General features: G+C 37.2%; 1 protein-coding gene across 1 annotated transcript; it reads right to left on the minus strand.

The window, feature by feature from the left end:
• Positions 1-4,699: 4,699 nt before the first annotated feature.
• Positions 4,700-8,654, minus strand: LOC147492578 (transcription initiation factor TFIID subunit). Its single transcript, XM_086567456.1, has 6 exons — positions 8,337-8,654; positions 8,163-8,254; positions 6,969-7,786; positions 5,641-5,776; positions 5,157-5,494; positions 4,700-5,084 (listed from the first exon to the last, which is right to left on the minus strand). The coding sequence occupies exons 1-6, from the start codon at positions 8,620-8,622 to the stop codon at positions 4,964-4,966; spliced, it is 1,791 nt and encodes a 596-aa protein (XP_086423582.1). The 5' UTR covers positions 8,623-8,654; the 3' UTR covers positions 4,700-4,963.
• Between the last annotated feature and the right edge of the window lie 864 nt (positions 8,655-9,518).

Consider the following 9,518-nt stretch of genomic DNA (forward strand, 5'->3'; position numbering starts at 1 on the left):
CATTAGCTTCACCCAGAGAGGGATTGAAGCAACCTTGTTTTTGTAATTCCCTACCTCAACTGTCCATGGTTTAACCACAAACACTCGGTTCGCAATAAAGATTGGTCCTTCATCTAGCACCATCTGTCGGTCCTCGAAACTCGTAAAATTCATATAAAAGAGCTCCTTATCAGTGATGAGATCAAAGGAGCCTTTTAATTTCCACTTCTTCTCCAGAACTTCCTTTACTGTAAGAAAGGATAGCTTTTGTCTAGGAAATATCAAACAAGATACTCATCCCAATCGCTTAATACCTTGCTCAATGAGATCGATCGGATCGAAGCTACACCATCTATGAAGATAGGTGAAAAAGATTTGAATGCCATTGTGGTTTCGACGAACCAAATTTCGACCAAACAATGAACTCCGTGAGTTGTTTCTTGTCCCCCATTACTAGTAATGACTTTCGAGGGTACCGGATTGCTTGAGGAAGCCATAAGTTCTTAACCCAGGAAGGAAGGTTAGAATCTCCAAGCTACACTGGATTTACCTTGCGAACTCACACTTTCAGAAGTGGAGGATTTTACCGTGAAGGAAACCAAAAGAGAGTGGTAGCTGTCTTAGGCGAACTGATACTGTGAAATAGTGAGGATTTTTCCAGCCAAAGAAAGCTAAACAGAAGGTCTTCCCGAATGCGCACTCTGAGGGAGTGTGGGATTTCACCGGAAAGACCAAGATACTTACGAAGAGGTGAAGAGCTCGATATCGCTTTTTTGTTTCCTGAAATGGAGGGAAAACGGGATGTTGAAAGGATATTACCAAACATTTTAATTGGTGTTTTGTTAATTGTTGAAAGGATATTACCCCCTAATTTTAGTTTATGGATTATAGTACTTTAATTGGTGTTTTGTTAATTGTTGCTTCCACCAATCTTACATTAAAGGTGATACCAGAGGGTGATTAACTCCTCGAAACTAAACTAACTTGGAGGAAAATTTTGACTTCGAAGAAAATTTGATTTTTGGTGAGTAGAAAAACCAATGATGAGAGCATCTTCAATGGTGATACCAACTCGAACATCAACACCAAATTTGTTGAAAATCATCTTCAGTCCTTCACCAATCATCCATAAACACCAAAATATCAGCAACCTTAGCACCAAATGGTTTTATTTGGTGTCAAGGTTGGTGTTTCATCAGATGTACCAAGCAGTTCAACAAGTGCGCGGTTAAAGAAGTGTTGCTTGACTGCTTCAACAAACTTAAGCATTTTTTAAACTGGTGCGTGAGACTTTTGGTTAGGCCCAAGCGGTATTTAAAAAGAGGCATGGGTTTTCAAGTCATGTGATAACCAAGTTGTTAATCATTTGGTGTGTGGGCTTGGGTTTGGGTTTGGGCTTGGGCTTAACTGTGTGGCGTGTTATTTGATGCTGAGAATTAGATGTCGCCATTGAAGATGCACCATTTATCAAATGTTTGGTGATTCAATTGATGAAAAATGTTGCTAAAATCTAAGTATTACCATTGAAGATGCTCTAAGAAGCAGAGTCAAGTTGCCACCGCAATGGACTTGGATGTTTTTCCTCATTTGTTGCCTCTTTCTTAGACTTTCTCATCACAAAAGACTTGACTTTTGATAATCCCTAAGTCATTACTTATCAACCCTTTCATTCCAATCTAGCTATATTTTTTGAGTATCCTTATTATTATGTTGAACTTTGGCACCACCTTATATGGATTGATTTGTAACACCGCAAACCCTCATATGCCATCGCAATATGCATATTCTTACCACCACAACTTCCACCACAAGTCTCACCGCTACTACAACTATTTCATTGAAAAAACTACCGACGTTTAGAAGTAATTGAGAGTTTGAGACATACCTGCTAAAAATTTAGGAGGATGTACTGAATTCACTGAACCGTGAAGAAATTACTAATTAGGATAATATGTTTGTTGAACATACAAAGAGGTCGTTGGGTCATTTGGTAACTTTTAAACTTTTATCCGTAAGGATTCTAATTTTGTTGCTCATGGTCTGGCTAGAAGGGGTAGACGAGCTCCTCCTTATTTTAGTTTAAATTATGCTACGGCAAGATATCTGATTTAGATATGTGTGGATGATGTAAACTCTGTAGGAAGTTCTTCCTAAATTTCGGAAGTGCCTTCCTTTTATCTATATAAAAAAAAAACTCTTAAATTTTGGGACATCCAACTCAAAACCAATTGACTAAGTGGAAAAACCCAAGAACTCAAATGTTATAGTGCAAGGCCTTAAAACATTTGTATGCTAAACATCACAATGGTAACCAACTAACCATTATTATAAATTCATTTTATGACAAACAATCCATTATAATATTCATAGGGGCAGTTTGATAACCATTTTAAGTAGAATTGATTATGTTTCCAAAATTAATTTTGACATAAAATGAGTACAATATAGTGAGGATTCAGACATTCAAATACAAATAAGTTTTTGATTTAGTGAGGAAATCCAAAATAGATAGTGAAAATTGCCAAAACAAAAATACAAAAATAAGAGAGCTCCACAAATTTTATTTCTCATTCGGTAAGCTAGCTTTTTTTTTTAAAAAAAAAATAGATAATTATCTCGTTCTCAAATTGAGATAATGGTTTCTAATATTTTTTCACCAAATAAGTATTTTAACTTACAAGATGCACCATAAGGATTATAATAGATTATTAGTGCTAAAATGGATTATCATAATGGTTGCCAAACCGCTCCATACTAGATTTTAAATGAAAAAAGTTCTTGTATTGTAAAAACGTTTAATTAAACCTCTCAAAAAAAAAGTCAGGGGCTAGGCTACTTTGTGGAGCTGTTAGTATTGAAGCATCTTTCATCACCGACCTATCTTGTTTGAGAGTGAGTTACAGAGTTCTCAAACTAATTAAACCTACCAGCTGAATTGAAGGACCCACAATGTGAGTTAGCAGCTTGTGTAGGGCTATTTTAAGGAAGCAACAAAGTCTTTTTTTATCAACGACTTCGCAATGTCTTCGCAATGTTCTTCGAGGTATTTTAGTCTCTGATGGGCTTGGCTTTGGTGATCTCCAGTGGCATTTGTCGACTCTCTCATTATGTCTTGGTGGGCTAGGCATTTATTGTGCACGCTTGTATTTGCCCCCCTATTGAAACCAATGAGCTCAAGATCCACATTCTTAGAAGTTGCGGTATAATGCCTATCTTTGAGAATGCTAACAGTGCACTACGTTTCTGTCTACCTGATTTTGACTTCAACTATCTAGTAGTAAATGCTAGTGCCACCTCAAAATCACGACAAGCTTTGGCGGAACTATACTACGGTAAGATTGTCAGTGATCTTCATAGGGAAATTGAGTTATCTGCTCGCCAAAAAGCTCTACGGTACCGTGTGAACATGTAAAATATTTCTTACGTACTATTCCAAACTTTGGTAGCACATGTCACCAGTGGAGTATCATGCTGTCCGTTGTTACTGTCTTATGATTCTTTTGTATACTGATTGTGATCGTTGCCCAGTGTGCAAGAAGCACCGACTCGATGCCTCTGTATATCACACAACGCACTGCAAACATTTTCCAAGCTTCCAATTCCACCATAACCATGTCAGGGACACTCTACATGAAGAAAGAGGCTTTTGTTAATTTCCTCACTGACCCGAATGAGGGTAGGTTGATGGTTTGACCTGCAGATGTCTTGGTCTACAGCAACAGCTGGTCAAACCCCATGTGTTAACGTTTAGCATTTGAGGTGTGGCAAGCAGCCAATAACGCAGCAATAACGAAGATGGAGAAGCATGAGAAAGGTTGCAAGGCTAACCAACGCTGGTTTAACCCGTTTGCCTTTGACACCTATGGTTTTTTAGCATCACAAACTGTTGAGCTTCTCAAAATATTGCAAAACATTATAGGACCATAACGTGATGACTGCTGGCTGTAACGAATTTTGTATTTAGGAGAATAGGATTTATTATTCATAAAGGACTTGCAGCAAAATTTGTAGCACACATGTCCTCCTCCCTTATAATTCAATATAAATAAAGTTTCCACCCGCCTGCAGGGAGAACACTACGGTGGCTGTTCTGTTTTTATTTTAGTTATTACTTTGCTTAGCGTTCAAATAAATTAGTTCTAGTACGAGTCATGTTTAGACAAGAAACAATAGTCTATAAATTAGAGCCTTGTAATTGAATAAATTAGTGGCTAATTTATATGTTTTTAGAATAAAAGACGTGGCATTTAGGATTTTTTTTTTCTCCTTTCACTTCATTTTGGCACAAAGCCATGGTTCTTTATGTCAGATTAATAACCATTTCTAGTTGAATGTAATTCCTAATGTGTCTTAACGACGTTAAAAACAAACAGTATCAGCAAGTTGTACATTAAATGATTTACGTTTTCGTGATTATTCTCTTTGAGGAACTAAATTAAGTTCACACATTACTGAACTTTTGGGGGATTAGGTACCTGATAGGCTTTACCACTAAACTTTTGGGGGATTAGGTTCTGGGATATTAAATGAGTTTCCCATAGACATTGCCAAGATCAAGACACTGGTTACGGAAGATACAAGGCATACTTCAGACGAAAAGCAAAATAAATGAGAAACAATTCTTTTCTCACCATGATCTTTATGAAATAGACATGACATGATTAATCAGTACTTAGAAACGTACACTAGATGAGATTTGTTCTCTATAAAAAATATAAAATTACCAACAGAGTCTGGTGGATAGATACTATAACCATGCTATATCTGACAGGAAGAGACTTAATAAATGTGAGACTCAAGTACAAAGTTTCAGTAATTCATGTTTCATGTGAACATGTCAGATGACTAAACATTGCACGTACAGATAACCTTAGATAAAGAAAATATGAAAATAAAAGAGACCTAAGAATCATTTTACAGAATTATCTGTAAACAAATATGCGAGGATCATGTCAAAAAATTATGTTACATTTAACTTACTTACCTATTTGGAAGGTGACGTCAGTCTATTTTCTTCAGAGTCATGCTTCAATGAAGTGTCCCCACCCATCAATTCCTGAAACCCCTCTACTTTCACAGGTGGGGCCCTCACAGTGACTGTATTCCTGCATGACAATGAACTTAAGAACTCCAGTATAAACAGCACATTCTATCGACACTAGTCTTAAAAATCTTACTGTGTTTGAAGCTGAGGCACTTGCAACGATGACAGTTGTTTAAATGGATGACCAGATTGGGCATGGAAGTTCACCATAGCAGGAGCCTGCTGCTGCCTAAATTGCAATTGGGGATGCCTGTTATTGGAAGGCGCAAAGGTATTAACATCCATTAATGGTTCTGAAACGTTCTCAAGCTTCACTTCCACCAAGGTTCTGTCTTTATCCAAACTCATGCCGGCACGGGGAGCAGTTGACTGCCGTCTTCTCATTCTCTCCCATTGCTGCTGGTGCTGAAAAGCCACATTTTGTGCCTGAGGATGTGGTATCTGCATCTGGGGATTCATTTGCCTCAAGATCTGCAAGTGCGCCGCTCAAAGGGGCAAGAAAAGGGAAGACGAGAAAATGAGACCAAAAGAAGATACTTCTATAATCCCACAATCAAATCCAATCTACTTTGTCCTAAAACTTAAATTGTGTAATACTAAACAACAATTAGCCTTACTTGCTGAGATTGAAAATTAAGGTTCTGATGTTGGGACTGCAACCCTGACTGGACACCCCGTACATATTGTTGCTGTGTTGGGTGTGAAGGATTCCGATTACCATCTTTGGCATGGTCCACTAAAGTCCCAAGGTTACTGGTAAAAGTAAATTAATAGAAATATTACAAAACTTGCACTGACCTAAATTTTATGTCTACTTGTCTAGAGTATATTAATTTACAAGGAAGGAAAAAACTGAAAGGATCTCTCTATGTTCTACAACTGCCACATGTTTGCATGCAAGTGATTTGATCAGATAAAACTGTGAAAGAGGAAAAGAGAATATGATGAGTAGGACCATCAGTAAATCATTGAAAAATCAACTTTTGGGATACTCCTTAGTTCTCACCCGTGTCAGATAACGATATAAGTACCCTGCTGCAGACATAAATGAATACTAAAACATAAATTATGGAGGAAACACATGAAGAAACTACAACAGTTCTTCCTCTTCAATACAAGTCCATCACTCAATTCCTGTCTAGGCACCAAAATAATGAAAAACTAGGACAGATCAACCTCCCAGATGTAGGATATTATTAATAACAATCAATTAGTTTTTTATCTTAAAAGTTTAGGGTTTATTGTAATAGATTAGGAGGTTGCACTGTTTAGTAAATTTCCATTATGAGCTCAACAAGAACTACAAGTTTTTGTTTCTTGCTTATCAAGTTTGGCTTATCAATATAGGGAGGCGATTGTAAGTTTTACCAAAATCGGATTTATTTAGATTATCGACTATCAAATTCTTCAACCGTCTATCTCAACTTGATTATCCTTCTCATTGTGCATTACTCCTCTTCTTCTTCTAATAAGTTCTTGTTCGTCTGATTCCTTAATCTCCTTCCTATATTCTTCTCTCATGGATCTCCAATCCTTTCTTCTACCCACTTTCACGAGGCTAATTGGTATCACAGCAAGCTCGAATCAAGTAATGTAAGTATCCCCTTCTTTCATCCTACACCAAATCCTACCAGTGATGTTTAGTGTCCTTCTTGTCCTACATTACTCCCTCAAGCTATTACTGCTACTAAAGTCATGTACGATAGCGCTATAAGATATTAACATGCTCAAAGTAGTTGTAGACACGATGTGCAAAGCCAGTACAGAACTACATCATGGACATCATTTTGCCAAATCATTTCAACCAAAGAATTCTACTCATCTAGATTTCCTCAAGGGGAAGATAATAATAAACAGAAGATACATCTAAAATATTTCGAAAAAGCAATTCAAAAAGAATATGATCAAAAAAGATTAAAAGCTGAAATTCAAAGTATTCACTAACCTGTATCCCACTGTTTGAAGGAACATTTTCAGTATTTCTATAGCTGAACATTGCTTTCTGTAGTTATCAGTTAGAACTTTCAGGATACTACCCAGTTTACAGACATGACTGCTGAGAAACTTCGAAAGAACTTCAACTGGAAGTTCTGTCGTACCTTCAAACCCCACCTTTGCAACCAAACGAACAATCGCCTGCTGAGACATCTGGAACGCCTGCTCTTGGCCAAGAGATCGCCCATTCCCTTCAAGTCCATTCTTCCCTCTATATTTACTTCTTCCAAGTCCAATTCTCAAGTATTCTGGCCTTATTCCGAATCTCTCAAGCATTGCAGGACTCCGAGTCATTACATGTGGTAGGCTATCAAGAACACCATAGCACTCTATCTTAGGATTGTCTTGCACTCTATTTGAAGAAGGGAGTGCACTGTCAGGTACACAGTCTGCTGGAAACATTATTTCAGGGAAAAAAGAAGTCTCGTCGTCACTTGAGATATTGCAATCAGAAACAGAACTCAGATGCATGTTTGTTCCATTGTCCCAGATAGGATTATCAAAGCCCATGTCGTCCTCCTTGAAAGCTCGCCGACTTTTCTTATGTCTTTCAAGTAGTTTAAGGTATGTTGACATGCCTTCAGATGTGCGCTTGTGTGGTTCTCGGTCCCTAGAGAGTAACTTATGCTGTCCGCTAACTTTGTATTTTTCAATAAACTGATTATACCATGTTCCTGGAAATCCATCACGCATGGACCTGTTCGATATGTCATCCAACTCGGGTTCACCATACTTAAATCCAGTACTAAAGCATACTTTGGGTGGAATCTGCATTAACCGAACAGTTGTCAGCTGTAATTCACCCACAGAATAAGACAATGTATAACTTCAACATCAACAACTCATTGTCTGAAATTTCTAGGTCATCTAAATGAATTGAACGGTAAAAACAGAGATCTAAGATCAATTTCGTCCGACAAATTGTCAACTAAGATAAATGAATGCATATGAATAAGCAAGCCTAGTTGCCACGGTAATTATATAGTGTTTAATGCTCCTTTATTGAACAGTTTTATAAGTGAGCAAAGGGAAAAATGTGTTTACTACTTTATGCTTACATGCAAATTTAAGGAAATAATATGTTTAGTAAGACTTAAAATGTTGGGCAGGTCATGGGTGCACTTAGTACCAACAAAGAACAAACCTTAGATTGCGTCGAATTACTCAAATCTTGATATCCATGTAAACTAAAATCCTCTAATGAAAAATACACATCATCTCCATGTAACTGCAAATCTAAAACAAGTTCAAATTCCAAAATCAAATATTACTCATCCCCAAATCAACAAATAAAAGATTTCAAAAAAATACCACTTACAGTTCAAATTCAACTTGGAAGCACCTGAATTGGAAGAACGAAGAAAGAGGGAAACGCTAGCTTTATCAAATAAAAGAGCACGAACACGAAGTTGGAGATGAATGTGAGTTTTGAGAGTGGGACTAGTTATTTTTGAGTTCATGAAAGATTCCCACGTGGATGGAGATGAAAGGTAATGGGAAAAATGGGTATAATTAGAATCTCCTAACCATGTACGCCATACACCACATGCTTCTAGCTTTCTTGCTAGCTCGTAACCTAACCCGTCTTCTCCAAGCAACGCCATTTTTTTTTCTTCTTCTTCTCTGGTTTTTTTGAGAAAAGAGTAGCAGTCTGAAAACACGTTGAGTTATAAAGTTTTGGGTTGGGTTTGTGGGCTTGGAATTGGGTTGGGTTTTTGGGCTTGAGTGAAGTATTTAAGCCCAACATTATGCTGCATTTGGATCAAAGTCCGTGACATGAAATGACTTTAGGCAGGAGAAATTGGAGAAATTCACTATAAACTAGAATTACTGCATAGCAAGGGTAAAAGATGAGAGGAGGAGGGAGATGAAGAGAAGAGCAGGAGATGAGAGGAGGAAGATGAAGAGAAGAGCAGGAGATGAGAGGTGGAGGAAGATGAAGGAGGGAGACAAAGAGTGAGAGAGAAACTAGGGGACACCCTCAAAAAAAAACCAACTCAAGAACGTTCGCATACGCTCACTTGATAAAAGGGTCTTATATTGGGCAACCACCAATGTTCTAAAAAACGCTAGGCGATAGTCCGGCGGTGGGAGAGCGCCTAGGCCTTCTAGGCAGTGCTTAGACGAGCTAGGCGCTAAGCGGTTTTTTTTCCTAATATACGTAGTAATACGCACCTATACTACAAAAAATGAAGAAAATCATTTACCATAACTTAAAAAATAAATACAAACAAAGATACTTATTACGAAAATGAGTAATAGTTGAAGAATATCGACTTCATATAAAAACATATTTTTTGTTATAGTGGCATATAATTTACATTAGACTTTAGTCTTTTTAAACTCATTCAAATCTTAAGCTTACACGGGCATTTAATTTTCGACATTTAATCATTAAAAATAAAAATAAAATTAAATTAAATTAAATTAAAAAAAAAAAAAAAAAAAAAAAACCTTGATTGGACTGCCTAGAGGCCGCCTAAACCCGCTTAGCGTTGCC

The sequence above is a fragment of the Coptis chinensis genome, chromosome 6 (genome assembly GCF_015680905.1).
Source record: "Coptis chinensis isolate HL-2020 chromosome 6, ASM1568090v1, whole genome shotgun sequence".
NCBI lineage: Eukaryota > Viridiplantae > Streptophyta > Magnoliopsida > Ranunculales > Ranunculaceae > Coptis > Coptis chinensis.